Genomic DNA, 16,083 nt, shown 5'->3' with positions numbered 1-16,083 from the left:
GAAAAATAATCAAATTTTTGTTTACCAAATTAGCTATTATGGGCCCTACATCAATTATCTTAATTTTCAGTTATGTCCACCTAATCATTTTATTGACTAAGCCAAAATGGAATATTCTATTCAAATGCAGTAAGCAAAAGGCGTTAGTGAGTTTTCGAAAATGAACTCTGTTCATCTAACGAGTTTTTCAAGAAAGTATTATCGATGAACTTATTGTCAGCAGTGATTGCAATCCACATAATGAAGAAAAGTAATAGAAAAAATATTCAAAACTACACATGCATACTAAGATACAAACTTCTAATTAAAAAAAGTGGATTACGCATAAAAAGATTTTTTTTGTCATGATAAAATTCAAAGCCATATTGTGACTTCTTCACTGTGAATTTTTGCCCATCTCTGGATTGAACTGGCACAGAACCAGCCGCCTAATGAACACTTGTCGGCATACCTCTCATAAATTGTTTATTATTTTGATAAGCGAACGCGGAATTGCGTAGATTCGTGGGGAAGATGGTCTTCAAGTGCCAGGAGGACAGTTTCCTGAAGCAGGTGAGCCCTCAAATGCAGCGCAAAGTCCCTAATTACATAATTTGTGACCCAATTTATGGCAGTTCAAGACGAAAATCGTTAGTAGCGAGTTTGCCACCATCGATTGGACTGATCCCAGTGGAAAGGTCGAGAAACTGAAGGGTTTTAATGTGATCTGCGAGAATACGATTCTATTTCCCGAGGGCGGTGGTCAGCCCTGTGATTACGGAACTTTAGGCGGATTTCCCGTAAAGAATGTCCAGAGAAAGGGCACTACGGCTGTTCATTTTGTGGAGTCCTCAACTAGTTTCGAGCAGGATGCCGAAGTTCTTCTAACACTAGACTACCAGAGAAGACTGGATCACATGCAACAGCATTCAGGACAGCATCTAATCACCGCCTTGTTCGACAGGGAGTTCAAGTACGACACCACCTCCTGGTCCCTTGGATCCAGTGTCTCCTACATTCAATTGAGTACGCCTCATTTGATTAGCCGCGAATCACTGGACCTCATCGAACGGCAAGCCAACGATCTAATTCGCGAGGGACGTGAAGTTACGGTGCTTCTTGTGGATCCCGAGGTGGCGCAGGAGTTCCAGGATGCCAGGGCACCAAGGGGACTGCCCAAGGATCACGAGGGTCTGGCCAGGGTGGTGCGAATCGAGGGCATTGAGAGCAACATGTGCTGCGGAACCCACGTCACGAATATCTCCCAGCTGCAGTGCATTAAGCTGCTTTACGCCGAGAAGGTCAAGACAAACGTTTTGGTGCACTTTGTCGTGGGCGAGAGGGTGCTTGCAAAGCTTGGCGAGGTCTTTCAGCGCGAGCTGCAGCTCACCCAGGCATTAAAGTGAGATCTCCAAGAATGTAGGCCAGTCTCTGTAGCTAATTATCTGCATTTTACAGAGGTGGGCCCGGCCAGCACTTGGAACTTGTCCAGAAGCTACAGCAAAATGTGAAGGGCAGCCGGAAGTACTTCCAGCAGCTGCTTAAAGACTACGCCACCGCCGAAGCCGAGCGTCTGGCCGACCTGCCCAAAAAGGATCGTCCGAAGTATTTCTCTCTCCATCGACGCGACGGCATCGAGGTGGACTTTATTAACACATTCTTGCGGTTGGCTCCCGAGGGCATCTTCTACTTTCTTACCGTTTCCGAGGGCGTTTCTGCTGGCAGCGGTGCCAAGGGACATCTGGTGCTGCGCGGAGATGCAGAAATAGTCGGGAAACTTGGTCCCCAGTTCGTGGAAATTCTCGAGGGCAAGGGAAACGGCAATGAGGGCAGTTTCCAGGGAAAGATCAACAACTTGGCTAGACTGCAGGACTGCCAAGAGCTGCTGGAGGCCCAGTTCAAACCAAAGAGGGTCGTCGAAGCCCCTCCTGCAAACGGAGCTCAGCTGGAGACAGAGGAATAACGTAAATTGGGAGTGGTCAATTATCTAATATTTGTATACTACTAAAATTCGAAAATAAACATTGCCTTTGTTTTAAAGCAAATAGTAAGCCGAAGAGAATGAAATAATCACATGTACCAGTACTAAAAACATACATATATTGGTATTCCCTCGATTGACTTAAACAGCAAACATGGTATTAAGGATAACGAAAGCTTAACGGTGTGGGATCACAGGTAGTTCACATCGTAGTTGTGCATCTTCCATTTGAGTCGCCAATATTGATTCCAAAATCCCACGTCGATGATCCGTTCATGGAAGTTGAAGACGCCCACGTTAGTATACTCGCAGATGGCCGGATAAGTGCAGTCGTCCTCGTCGTACAGATCGACCCAAAGGATAGTGCAGATGCCCAGGGAAAGGAGACGCAGTTTCTTCTGATTGATCGCCCTCTCCAAGGTCAGCAGATAATCGGCGGACACGGGATTCTGCAGTTCCGCGGGCACTGTGATCATTCGATTTGTGGCGCCCCTCAGTAGAGTCATAAAGGCCTCCTCGCCAGGATTCTTGAGACCGGCTTGGTACACGAACAGCATGCCCGTGCCATAGAGAAGCGCCTTTTTGGGCTTCGTGTAGGATTCCCGTACAACGCCAACCGCCACTTCCGAGTAATCCCTGACCAGGCCGTTCCAGTACTGCACCCACTTCTCCACGAACGTGCCTTTGAAACGCTCCGGCATTTGAATCTTGTCGGCGAATCTTTGACGCAGTGCCGTTATACGACCACCCACACGGAGGAACTGCATCTCCTGGCGGGTTTTCAGTGATCAATTTGGAAAAAGCCGAAAAACCAGGTGGAATCGAAATGCTAGTGTTATCAAATCAAAAAAAACAGCTGTTCAGTGTGACTGTGCGCCGCAAAAATGTCATCGACGCGATGGTGTTATATCGATAGCCCCCGAAAAGTTTAAAGCAATTTGTTTTAATTATTAAATATCAAATAAGTAAGGCTGTAAGGGATTTTTATGTAAATATACAAATTGCAAGTTAATACATATTCATTTTACTTTCGCGGATATCTCAATTTGGGGTGGTATGGCGATTGTTCGCATCGATAGTTCCAGGCAAATTATCGATGACAAAATATACAAAATAATTGTTTTCATCGCGAACTGCCAGTGCGCTATGCAAGTGATGCACAAAACTGGTTAAATAAAGCACAAAACGAACGGGTAAAAGCGGCAAGGTGGGCGCAAGAGGGCGTGGCGAATCGGCGAATATAGCACCAATCAATCCAATCCCCAGAAGGTGCGACGTACGCGTAATATGCAAAAATCGCTACCATGAAAAAGACCAAGGGATCAAGCTCCCTTGGAACGAAGGGATCATCATCCCGGAGACTATCTTCTTCGGCTGTGGTGGTGTCCAAGGAGTCTGGGGGATCTGCGGAATCTGCAGAATCGGCAGCGCTGCAGCAGGACGGCAAGGAGCAGCTGCCGGAGCGGAAGGACTCGCTGGCAGCCAAGGAATGTGAGTACGACGCACTTCTGCTTCCAAAACGGTACGAAGGGATGAGATGTGCTCATTCCCATGCATGCACAGTGGTGGGCATACTAATGGAAACACAAGACACGTGGGTTGGCCAACTTGCTCAACGAATGCAATGGCGATTTAAAAGGTGTATTAAACTCCTGTAGCTGTGATACGGAAATTAGTGAATGTGAATATGGGTACATGTTGCTATTCCTGCGGAAACACAGTGGTGGTTAAAATAAAAACATTCACAGCTTTTTTTATTGTTTAGTTAGATATCGAGTAACATTTAAAACTTTCTTTGTATATTAACAAGTGTACCATCTTCCTCTCGTTATCAGCTGCAGCTATGAAAATAGAGCCCTCGAGAAATCAGCCATTGAAGGTTGAGCCATTGAAAGATGAACTTAACCAAGCCGAGTGCACTGCCATCTCATCCATCCCAGCAATTGAGAAGCTACGCCGCTTCTGCTTTATTGGCTCCACGGACGAGCCCGTCTACGCCACGCCCGCACTGGACCTTGCTGTCGAAAACAACTTCGCATCGCTGAAGGAACTCTGCGCCCAAGTGAGCGAAGCCGAGATGGCCGAGTGCTTGGCGAGTGTTTTGGGCAGCGGACCGAATGCGGAGCACCTTCCCCGACCTGACGAGCCGCTCCTCATCCTGGCTGTTTTCCTTACCACGTGCGGCGACGAGAAGGAACGAAAGTTGGTGCGCAATAGATTCGCTGACCTGATCACCAGCGATTTGGATCTCCTACTGTTCGTCCAGCTGGTCAAGCGAGTCCAGAAGGTGCTCGAACGTAAAACGCCCCTTAATCGCACGGTGCGGAAGGCCGTCCTCGAATGGTATGGTAAGCAATCGCTTGACCGCCTTCTACACATGTGGTCGGTGGGCGATGGAAATCGTTGGCCGTCGCATCGCGATCTGCTGCACCGCTGCCATTATCGGGATGCCAATTTTCGACCGGAAATCATTGCTGCCTTAAGGCTGCTCTCATCTTCGCCAAAGGAGCTGTCGCAGTGGCCCGATTTTTTAACGCCCTTGAACAGCTTTCGCGACATCATTGAGGGTGTAGTAAAGCTTCGACTTCTAACGGATCCCGGACTAGCTCTTCCCATTGTGAAGAAGTTGTCGCTGAGCTGGGAGCATGTGCCATTGCAGTTGCTTCACGACCCCGGGCTGGCGAAGTTCCTTATTCCAAGCATGAGCTACGAGCAACTCCTTCAAAGTTGGCCACGCCTCTCGCGACTCCATCACCAGGTGCGCCCCGTTGCTGAGCAATTGCTGGACGAGAAGAAGCTTAAGGCGGGCAATGTGCCGCCCGTACGTCTGCTGCTGGAGGATATGCGTCTGCGGAAGCCCAAAAAGGTGGTGAGTGTGCGTTCCAGGCCCTTCAAATTAGTTGCTACTTCCTCCATAATGTTAAATGTAAATTCCAGTATCCAACTTTGGTGCAAAAGGCGAGTTTCCTGCACAGCGTCTACGAGATATCCTTTGGCCAGAACAAGGCACTCGGTAGGCGACTGCACATTACCCTTAATCTGGAGAAGACCTATCTGGGCAGTAAGTGAAATTGTTTCCCATTAACTATTTAGATTATTACATCGAACACCCCCAGAATACCTTTCCGGTCGATGTCGTTCGCTCAAATACTTAGATGCCCTGGTGGCATTGGCTTTTGGCTATTTCCGCAGCGACTCCAAGGTGACGGTGGAGTTTTGGCACGATCGCAGTGGCGAGTTGAAGACGCTGCCCTGGACAAAGGAGATGACTGTTTCAGAGGCCGCGGCCTGTTGCGAAAATCAGAAGGTAATCATTTTGCACAATCGATCCACGTTTTAACCATTCGCCTTTGATGCAGGTGGGCAAAGTCAGGCAATCGCTGAATAGAATTCTGGCCAGGGCGCTTTTGGATGAGCAGAACACGTTTGACGTGTTTTTGGTGCTGGTGCCGGGTGCCGCGCGAGGAAATCCGGAAAATAATTCGAAAAGCTTGGCTGCTCTAATGGACAAGTATCGCGAAAAGCGAAGCTCTAATGCTAAGTGAGTATTTGCGAAGAATAGCATGATATCTGTCGCATTGGTTATTATAGTTGATATTGATTAAACACTTCTTCCTTCGCAGATTCATTGTGGTGAGCCTGCGGCAGCATCAACGCTCCATGATGTATTCCGGCGGACGAAACGAGAACTTGTTAGAGTTGTGCAGCCTCGATAAGCACACTACGCGTTTGATTAACGCATTTGTCCGCAGGAAGTTCTACTAGACGGTGAGCCGCACTTCGAATAACCGACGACCCATTTAATCGCACAGCTGCAGGCACAAAGCAGTTCCATTTGTTTAAGGACGATGGCCATCGGTTAGTTGCCATCGGCCATCTCTCTCGCTTTCATAGACGCTAGGGCGCTCGGTCCTCTCACTCCCGTTTCGAATAGCTTTCGTGTAACATATATAGATAGGCCCTTGGTGCGTAATCGTTGTAGAGCCAGGCCAACTCAATGCTACATTCATACTTACGTATTAATAATGATAATAGTTGCATCCCGGAATCCAGAATTGCAATCGGGTTAGTAAGATATTTTTATCGCTCGTTTTGTGTATTGACATTTGTATTCGTATTTGTAATTTGTACTAGATTTGGTGGATTAATTTTTTGAAATTAAACTGAATCAACTGAACTGAACTCAATCTAAATTCAATTTGGATTTAAAACAATCTCAATGAAATCGCAAGCGCAAACAACAAACAAAAAACAGACAAAAACAACAAACAAATTGCCTTACAAACAAAAATGTTAGTAAAACTTTCATTTTAGTTTAGACTTTTTCAAAAATTGAATACTGGAACTGAAACACAATTTATGGCATTTAGATAAAGTTAAAGTTAAATGTAAACTAATCATATGGCCTATGTATTGAATATTAATCTAACGTAACTTTAAAATAGTCCAAGTCAAAGCAATAATCACCAATCACTAAGCAAATCCAGTTATAGCCTCAGATCGATTATAAATTTATGTTGTGCTCGAATAGAATCGAATTAAATTAGCTAAATAGTTGAAACGCGTACAAGGCAACAGATTGAACGAATAGAAAACAAAACTCCCAATGTGCCATACACAACCCACGACCCACAAAACACATTCACCCCATACACTTGACCAGTATACATATTTATGAGGATTGTGCAAAATTGCCGAACCGAAACCATATAGAGAACAATAACGAAACGACGAGCAAACGCTACTAATTTGACTAAAATTAGTTAAGTGAAATTATACTCAAATTACAATTAAATTACATTTACTTGTATAGAAAGCAAAGCAACCAATTTGGAAGATAAGGAACCAAAAGCCAACTGAAAATAGGACAATTGAAAACGAAAATTAACTAACCGGAAATCGAAAGGACAAAAAAGAAAATAGGAAATATTTCCACGGACATTTCTAACCAAATGTTTCCACACGCGTCTGTGAAGTAAACCGTTGTGATCGCTTTAGATTTTGATTTAAACAAAATAAATACAAAACTACAAACTACTAAATACTGAATACAAAAACAGATAAGCCGGCACATGAGCCGCAACAGGCAGCTATAAGTTATTTTATATAGTTTTTAAACTCGAAATCAGTAGGAGCGTAACCGAAAAGTACCTATACAACAAAAGCTAAACTAAAAATGAAACTGATACTGCAGAGCCAGAGCCAACCAACCAATTGAACTCCAAAAATCCAACACAATTACACATAATGTATTCAAACTAACCCTCGCTGCCCGTGGGAAATCCAGAGTAAGGTTGATGGATCTACAGACTGCCGCAGAATGTATACACTTTACAGATTTTTGAGGAAAGACCTGGTCCTCACAAAAAAACACGCAACAAAACCAACCACAGTGAAATAAGTAGGGACTCCAACGTATGTTTTTTTTCTTAGTTGGTGGGTGCTCTTCTTTTATTATTAATTTTACATCCATTTTAGTTTAGTATTCAAGAAGTTTACTATCGGCCTAAGCAGACAAATTTTGTGGTCCGAGTAAGATACGTAATTCCAATTTGAAAAATTTGCTATATTTTTGTATTATTAGATTTAACACCTTTGTAATGTTATTGTTACTACAAAAGATACAAATTCAGTTAAGTGTAAAGTGTATTTCATGTAAAAACGCAACCAGACAGTTTTGTAAACAGTAAAGTCACCGAAAAGTTGAAGCACGTAAAAAGTAAAAGAAAAAACTAAAGCCAAGGAAACACATTTCAGTTAGAGAAAATTTTAATAAAGAAAATTATTGTTGTTGATCAAATCAAATCAATTTAAAGGAAACTAAAAATAAAACCAAAACTAAAACTGAAACTGAAATCGACTCGAAACGAATTGAACTAAATCCGTAGTAAAACAGCAACAAGAAGCAAAACATCATGTGATATCTATTTCAAAAATAAATCAATTGACAAACTAAAGAGAAGACCTTACCATACAGAAGCAGAATATAGTAAAATTAGCCTAAAGCCACGAAGCGTTCAGAATGCAGAGTTTCGAAAACGAAATCGATTTTGTTTTGTTTATAGTTTTTCGTTGAAGAGTTACGCAAGATCCCGACGATCCACAGATCCATTGAGTAAAAAAACCACATCATCAGTAATGTACGGCTCGACTTTGACTCTCTCTTTCTCGCCCCTGAACCGCACTATCAATTTATCCCTTTCTGTCTTTAGTGTTAGTCGAAATTCGGATTGTACGCGCATTTCCAAAATGTTCAACTCCTTGCTAACGTATTCCAGAAGGTTTTTATAAGCATATACATAAACGTATACATACTTCTTATACACTACCCTAGGCTAACGTTGAATAAATTCTGAATGATTCGAACACCACTTGCCACCACTTGCATTTACTGGGTTATTTGCATTTGATTTTTTGGTTTGTGGGATGTCTAGCTAGTAAGATCATCTATCCGTTATACATTCTGACAATCTAAATTTACCCAATGTACTACAATACGAAACAAAAAAAAAAGATTTAAAAGTTCGTTGGTATAAGTTTTATTGCTTCCATAAATTTTTTGAGGAGAACTCAAATAATACACTTCTGGTAGGCACAGAATGAATAAATTCTTAAAGTTCTCAAGAGCACTAGCAATTTACATTTTCTGTGCCTACAAAGGCGAGGGATTCTTAATTGGCTTTCCTCCTCGTTTTGTTGTTTATTATATTCCCCATTTACGTTTTATAGACTTTTCTTTTTATGATCATCAAGTAAAATCAGTTCCATCTTGCCTCTCCTTTTAATCCATGATATTGCTTTTTTTCATTTGTTAAAAATATAATTCGATAGTTTTTTTGCCTTCTTCCTTCTAAAGTTTTAAGTCTGGAGTTAAAGATTAGTTTCTTCTGGTTTTGAGTTCAAGTACCCTTGTCTTTCCCACCTCCAAATATATGTTTGTGATCAAACTTATGAATGCGACGTTTTTCTTCTGCAGATCCTACTTATTCTCGGTGATTATTCCCGCAGGACCGCACACGTACAGCTGCTGTTGGTCCCGATCCCTAATGGGCTTGAAGCCCAGCTCGTCGGTGGGCACACCATACTGCTTGAGCTTGCACTCGTAGGTCTCCAGGAGATCGTCGTGGGCCTTGCGGGCCTTGGCTACCTCATAGCGCAGGTCAAGGATGATCTTGTTCTTCTCATCGATGATGTTGCCCACCCGTTCGTCCAAGCTGGTCAGCTTTTCGGCGAAATTGGGGGCGCATGTGGCGATCGTTTCGTGTAGGACAATGCTGCGCTTCTCATCCTCGCGCATTAAAGCGGCGATCTTGCGTTCCAGTAGGACATTCTTCAGCCCGGTCTTCTGCTGCAGCTCCACAATCACGTCGTTGAAGCGCTCCTTGAGTCCTTCCCGTTCGGCCACCAGAGAGTCGTTTCGCAGGATCAGAGTTTCCGCCTCCCAAGTAAGACCCTTCACCTTCTTTTCCAGCCGAGTGTTGCGCGTCTTGAGGCGACTTAATTGCTGCTTATCCCGCTCGTAGAACTCCAATTTGCGGCGATACTCGTTCAACTGGATATTGGCATGCTCCAATGGCTCCTTCAGTCGCCTGTTCTCGGCTGCCGTGTCCGCGGCAATTCTGTCAGATCTCTCCGCCTGTTTGCGCAGATGCTCCAGCTGCTCCTTCATGCTGCCAATCAGCGCCAGATTGTTCAGCGTGATGTCGTTGTAGTAGTTCTTCATGTCGTTGAAGGCCAGGTCGTGGTGGTCCTGCAGGTCCTTTATCTGCTGGTTCTTCCGCTCCTCTACCTCGAACATTTGTGTGCCGTAGAAGAGGTCAAGCTTGGCCTTCTGCTCGATCATTTTCTCCTCGTGGAGCATCTCGTTGTCCTTGCGCTCGCGTTCGAAGGTGATGCGCTGCTCTCTGCAAAGATGCGAAAACAATTAACTTGTACAGTTAAAATTAGGCGTATAAAAAATGCTTGCATAAGCATTTAGAACAGGGATTCTTAAGAGACATATTCAAGATATTAAAAAAAACGGACATTTTGGCTGTTAGTCCGGAAATAAACTTTTCAGGATGGTACCCACAGCAGCTTCTCGTTGAAGTGAGCCTCCATTTGCCGCAACTGCATCTCGCTCATCTCCATTCTTTCGCGGAGCATCCGGCGCAACTGGCGCTTGTCCCTCTGAAGCTCGTTCTCCTGCAGAACATGGTGCTCCTGCGCCAACTTCAGTTGGGTCATCGCCTCAGCACGAACCTCACCAAGCCGGTTGTGGTTCTCGAACTGCAGATGCTTCATCTGCTGCATCACATGCTTGGTGTCGATATCCGCCAGATCCTGTGTGGCCTCGATCTCCTTGTCCTTCTGCTGCAGCTCATAGCGGGTCTCATCTGAAGAGAAATAAAAGGTATAGGCAAGGAAAGACGGAAAAATCCTCTGGTATTCACTCACCCAGCTGCTGGCGCGTGATCTCCCAAAAAGTGCGGATCTTATCCCGCTCCAATTGGAAGTAGTTACGCTCCTCTCGCTCCCGATCCATTTCCGCTTTTAGCCGGAGGGCAAAAGCCTCCAGCTGGTCGCGAGTCATCGCCGAGGTGTCCACCCCATCGATGAGCACTATGAATGGTTTTAAAACGTTTGCAGTCAGCAATATGTGTTTTACAGGACAAAAGAAAGATTAGCAAAATATTCTAAGTCATTTATAGGATATGGAATGAGAACCAAGAACACCCTTTAAAGCAAATTACCAAACGGATTTTTGACTTAGTTATTTTCCAATATTGGGCTAGTGAAAGGTTGGTCTGTGGAAAGTTGAGTCCGCCCTTATGGCTATTTAATGAGAGCGGCACGCCTGGCTACTTCCCATTTCCCCCCCTTTCGGCATTTTTACCCCTGCAGCGCCACTCTTCTTAGCCACTGACCGCATATGTGGCCCAACAGCAGACCGTGTTGTAATTGTTTTCTGTAATTGGCATCGTTGGCCGGCTGGTGCCAGGACTCGGCCTAGGAAGGGCTACTAGGACCACTAGGACTACTAGGAGACGAACTAGAAGCCACACGGAGGAAAATATCCGAAGACATTGCATTCTAGTACAAACTACAAAGTTCCGCAGCGCAATTAAACTATTGAATAAACGTGTTAGGTGTAGGGCAAAAAAACTATGATATAACTGAAATACTACGACACTAGTATAATAGTTTTCTTGTGTTTTTGCAGTGCACGCATAGAAACAATTATGTGCGTTAGATTTCTAGAGAGCGGAGGAAGGTCGGAGATCGGGGGTCTGGGGAACTACACTGTGCTCACTCGTGCAAATTAAGTGGACAGTTTGGCCCCCCATTTTTGCCCCTTAAATTTTCGGACTGCAAGGCATCGCCAGAGCAATTGCATCGGGAATTCCTTGTCCTCGGTGCTGCTTTCTCCTCTTTTGCCTGCCTGCAGGGTTCTGCCTGCTTCTCTCCTCACGCAGATTATCGTTATTTACTAATTGTTTTGCTTGGCCTTTTTAAATTGCCCTGAATGACCAATGTCCGCCATTCCAGCTGCCCAGATATTCAACTACCCAACTACCCAGCTAACCAGTGGCACGGCACCCTGCTGCCATTAATGTTCCGAAAATGAATTGCCAGGCAGTCCTCGTCCCTGTTCCGTTTGTCTACTCGTGGAGGCTCTTTAATAGCCGGTGTCCTTAAAGAGGACACTGGCTGAAATTTGCAACAATTAACCGATATCGTACTTCAAGTTACGTTCGCATTAGTTAAATTTGCTGAAGTGTATTTTACTTGAGCCGTACTTACCTGGCAATTTTTTGCCTTTTTTGCCCTTTTTCCCCTTTGGCGGCTGAAAGAAAATAAGTATAAATAAAATTATTAATTTGATTTTGATCCTAGACGAGAACTTGTACTCGTTAGAAAACAAATTATTTAATTCACTTAAAGAACCTCAGCCGAGTAGGAATCTCAAGTTGAAATCTCAGCTGAACTTGCCCCAAAGAATTTCCACATTTGTCTATGCAAATTGAAAGAGTTCTCCTAGCGGGAGAATGAAAATGGAAATGGGGGACTATACAATTGTCGTCTGCAGCTCGCCACTATTTTTCGCACTTTAAATCCTTTAACAACGTTTAATTCGATTCCCTTCACGTGGGAGAAAGGCAGCGAAAGGCGGAGAAAGCGGGCAACTGCCATCGTTGCTTTAAATAATGTGATGGCGCGGCTTTCAAAACAATTTCGCAACAGCTGTTGGCTGTTGGCTGCTGGCTTATTGCATATTTTATGACTGCAAATTATTCAAAAATTTTCGAAGCCGCCTGCGCCCGTCGCCGACCGCGCATTCGCATATCCAAAGGCGCAATATATATATTTATATTTATATGTATATATATAAATATGTAGCGGATGGAAAAAAGGGCGGATATATGTTGGGGCAGGTCTATACATAAACAAATGATCGAAAATAGACAACCAGCAGGAGTTGGAAAGTCGGGAGGCGCAAAGGACTCCTGCTTGACTGCTATAAATACACAGTGGAGCTTCAGTGAAAGGATAATTACGAATTCTTTGCATCTAAGTTTTTAGTAAGTTCTCCATATATATTTATTTATATAGGCAGTACTATTAGCTGTATCGAAATGAATGCGTAGCACGAACGTTGGCATTTTGACCAACAGGACGGCCTTGCCGAGGCTTCACTGTACCCCACTCGCAAAGTGCAGTTTGTATTTGCAGCAACAGCCTGGCTTGGCATGAAAAATTGAATGCGCCGCTTGCAGTGCAACTGAAAAAATCTGTAAAATGCTCAGACTAAGAGGAGCAGCGGGGCGTGGAACCGGAAATCGGAAATCGGAAGGAGGCGGAAACTGCTGGCCAAGCAGTGCGGCCATAAGGCGGCCGCATGGGTGCACTGCTTTGTTAATGTGATTTAACAACTTATTGCTCACCATACTGCTGCCGGTGCTTCTTTCTTACGATTCCTCTGCTCAGAATGAGAACCGCTTCACTTTGGCTTTTCCTGCCAACTGAGTCTCTGCTGTCCTGCCGTCTTAAAACCAAACAAACTTATCGATAAAGCAGTTGGCAATGTGTGAGTGTCGTGTGTTTACGTGTGTTTGGTATCGCCGGGCAACCGAAAGCAGAGGTTAGAGGTTAAAGCGTTCGTTTTTTCGGCTTAGTCTTCTCTCAATTATTTTCTATGGCAGGGACAAATAGGTTTGAACTGAAAAAATTACAAATTTGGAGAACTTTTGCAGTTATCAACTGGGTTACTAGGTTACATTTTATTAAAGTGTACTAAAATATTCGAAACATACATATGTAAAGTACTGGAAACTATCATATATAATTATAAACACAAAATGCAGGTTTACATTAAACTAGCATAAACTACATCTATGTACTTCTGTTAGCATCCGCGTACCTTATATAGTGCCTGACATTAGTTGGCTGCCCAAGCCAGTGAAAACCGAAAACCGAAAAGCCAGGCCAGACCAGCCAGACTCTTTCTCTTATCGCCGTCTGCTGTCGGCTTCCTATAAATGGTCTCTTGAATTTTCTCTGCCCCGTTTCCTTAATTTTCTACCCTGCTCTTTGCCTCGGAATTTTCCCTGCATCTGTTTGTTTATTTGCCGTTTGTTGGGCGGACTTTAAATGCTGGTGGCACTGCAGTCTCTGCTCTTGACTACTGGCTAATTTGATGATTTCGTGAAATACGATATTATCAGGAAGCTGGCAGATCCTCGGCTCCTTTGAGCATTGCTTGATGGTCCTGAAAATCTTGCTCGAATCAACTTTATTAGTCCGTTGAATAACACAGCACCTATGGCTTGGAAATTCGCTAGCAACTCCGCCACTTTCTCGCCTTAATTAATGTCGGCTAGGGGGCGGGGCAGGTTGGGTAAACAAAAGGCGGTGGGCTCTCCGGTTAAATGCTTTAATTGAAATTAATAACCGCAGCCAGTTTTGGCCAGTTGAGCAGTCAGTCGGCAGTTCAGACGAGTACCCCGTGGCTTTCGCGTGGGAAAACATTTTGGGACCCGGCACACAGACACCGAGAATTCTCAATTGTTTTCATTAAAAGTCAATTTTTGATAGCAAAGATGCTGTGGCTGGCTTACAGATAGAAAAACGATTGTATCTCACGTGTCTCAAAAATGTTTATACCCAAGACTTGGAGTTACAGCCTGACAATCGAAGTAAACTTACAAAATACATACGATCCAACTTATAAAAAGGCGAACATGTTTTCTTTTTTGCAATCTATGCCTTTAAATGACTGGATTTTCCTCCTGTGTACCTACAACCCTTTTTAGACACTTCTCCATCTGCCCTGCATAATTTTTGTTTCATTTTATTCTCGCCAACGGCTGCGGTCGGTCATGGCCCATTGAGTTCCGTAACGGCTGCCAAGGGTTAAAGGGGCGGCAAAATGGGGAGCCGCTGAAAAAGCACTGATTGAAAGTGAAAGTATTTAAAATATGATTAGAAAATTTGCTTATCAGCGCCGAGGTGTGTGCGCTTTAAGGAGAATTCTTTAAGAAGCAGAAATGGTAAACAAGTATTAAGAAAAGAATCGGTTTATTACGGTATCTATTCTAAGCACATAAATAAAACACATTAGCCAATTAAAAATGCGAAAACAATTCAAAAACACATTGTTTTATTTGTCTCTGCTAAACTCATCGAAATCATGGAAATTTTTAATTTGGTAAGTTTATAAAAGTACTGATAGAAATCCATGGCAATGCTTATATTTTTTTTTCATCCTGATAAAAAGAAATAATAAATCTAAATAAATTGATATCCAAAAAAGTCATATGCAAACGAAATTGCGAAGCAAAAATCAAACAGCTGATTAGCGTAATTTCGACTTGCTTAGAGATGGTCGCGTCTCTGCAAATCTTCCTCACGATCCAAACAAACTTCAGGAACCTCGTGAATGTTGTAACAAAGAAGTGACACGGCCACAAGAACAATGCGACTCCCCATCTCTGATTAGCGTTCTGTTGGAAAGTAAAATGGAGATGCTCGCATGTAACTGATTTCTTGTCACGCTCCCAACAACCACATGGGGTATTTTATTTATGTCGTGATTGTCGTGCAAATCTCGTGAGAAACGCGAAAGGCACCGAGTGCACAATGTGACTGAGCATCTCTGATCTGAGTTCCGTTGCAAAGTAACGGGGTTTCTCCTTGCGCCTGAAAGCATGAAAGCGACGGCCATCATGGAAGTATAAGCTAGTTGTCTCGTTCTATGATATCTGCTGGGACCTGCCGTCACCTGCTGAGATTTCTGTTCGCCTGGTGTGCGAAACGAAAAAGTGGCCGATCTAGCAGCGAAAATAATATCCGGGCGACTGAAATTTTCAAGAAATCGAAGAGATTCCCGATTTTAAGTACTAGGCGAACAAAAATCCCAGTAGGTAGCCAACGGTCCCTTTTTTTGGCTAAAATAGAGATGCCCGCGTGTAACAGATTTTTTGTCACGCTCCCAACAACCACCACGGTTGTCGTGATTGTCGTGCAAATCTCGTGAAAAACACGTGAGGCACAATGTTACTGAGCATCTCTGATCTGAGTTCCGTTGAAAAGTAACGGGGTTTCTCCTTGCGCCTGAAAGCATGAAAGCGACGGCCATCATGGAAGTATAAGCTAGTTGTCTCGTTCTATGATATCTGCTGGGACCTGCCGTCACCTGCTGAGATTTCTGTTCGCCTGGTGTGCGAAACGAAAAAGTGGTCGATCTAGCAGCGAAAATAATATCCGGGCGACTGAAATTTTCAAGAAATCGAAGAGATTCCCGATTTTAAGTACTAGGCGAACAAAAATCCCAGTAGGTAGCCAACGGTCCCTTTTTTTGGCTAAAATAGAGATGCCCGCGTGTAACAGATTTTTTGTCACGCTCCCAACAACCACCACGGTTGTCGTGATTGTCGTGCAAATCTCGTGAAAAACACGTGAGGCACAATGTTACTGAGCATCTCTGATCTGAGTTCCGTTGAAAAGTAACGGGATCTCTCCTTAGAGGGCGCCTGAAAGCATGAAAAGGATGGTCGTCATGGAAGTATAAGCTAGTTGTCTCGTTCTATGATATCTGCTGGGACCTGCCGTCACCTGCTGAGATTTCTGTTCGCCTGGTGTGC

The 16,083-nt window shown here is 43.9% G+C and overlaps 4 protein-coding genes across 4 annotated transcripts; 2 read left to right on the top strand and 2 right to left on the bottom strand.

The window, feature by feature from the left end:
• Positions 1-391: 391 nt before the first annotated feature.
• LOC6524314 (alanyl-tRNA editing protein Aarsd1-A) lies at positions 392-2,024 on the top strand. The gene is made up of 3 exons (XM_002100137.4): positions 392-552; positions 615-1,381; positions 1,438-2,024. The coding sequence occupies exons 1-3, from the start codon at positions 514-516 to the stop codon at positions 1,940-1,942; spliced, it is 1,311 nt and encodes a 436-aa protein (XP_002100173.1). The 5' UTR covers positions 392-513; the 3' UTR covers positions 1,943-2,024.
• A 32-nt stretch (positions 2,025-2,056) lies between these two features.
• Positions 2,057-2,821, bottom strand: LOC6524313 (mitochondrial import inner membrane translocase subunit Tim29). The gene has a single exon (XM_002100136.3). The coding sequence runs from the start codon at positions 2,725-2,727 to the stop codon at positions 2,152-2,154; it is 576 nt and encodes a 191-aa protein (XP_002100172.1). The 5' UTR covers positions 2,728-2,821; the 3' UTR covers positions 2,057-2,151.
• Positions 2,822-3,081: 260 nt separating this feature from the next.
• Positions 3,082-8,331, top strand: LOC6524312. The gene is made up of 6 exons (XM_002100135.4): positions 3,082-3,451; positions 3,796-4,829; positions 4,898-5,021; positions 5,077-5,267; positions 5,320-5,501; positions 5,584-8,331. Exons 1-6 carry the CDS (start codon positions 3,265-3,267, stop codon positions 5,723-5,725), a joined length of 1,860 nt encoding a protein of 619 aa, XP_002100171.1. The 5' UTR covers positions 3,082-3,264; the 3' UTR covers positions 5,726-8,331.
• A 152-nt stretch (positions 8,332-8,483) lies between these two features.
• On the bottom strand, positions 8,484-14,530 carry LOC6524311 (dynein regulatory complex subunit 4). Its single transcript, XM_015190121.3, has 5 exons — positions 12,886-14,530; positions 11,744-11,786; positions 10,397-10,561; positions 10,032-10,335; positions 8,484-9,864 (listed from the first exon to the last, which is right to left on the bottom strand). The coding sequence occupies exons 1-5, from the start codon at positions 12,886-12,888 to the stop codon at positions 8,940-8,942; spliced, it is 1,440 nt and encodes a 479-aa protein (XP_015045607.1). The 5' UTR covers positions 12,889-14,530; the 3' UTR covers positions 8,484-8,939.
• Positions 14,531-16,083: the final 1,553 nt, after the last annotated feature.

Source organism: Drosophila yakuba, chromosome X (genome assembly GCF_016746365.2).
Source record: "Drosophila yakuba strain Tai18E2 chromosome X, Prin_Dyak_Tai18E2_2.1, whole genome shotgun sequence".
NCBI classification, from domain to species: Eukaryota; Metazoa; Arthropoda; class Insecta; order Diptera; family Drosophilidae; genus Drosophila; species Drosophila yakuba.
The sequence above is the reverse complement of the archived record's forward strand: the minus strand, read 5'-3'. Positions and strand labels throughout refer to the sequence as shown.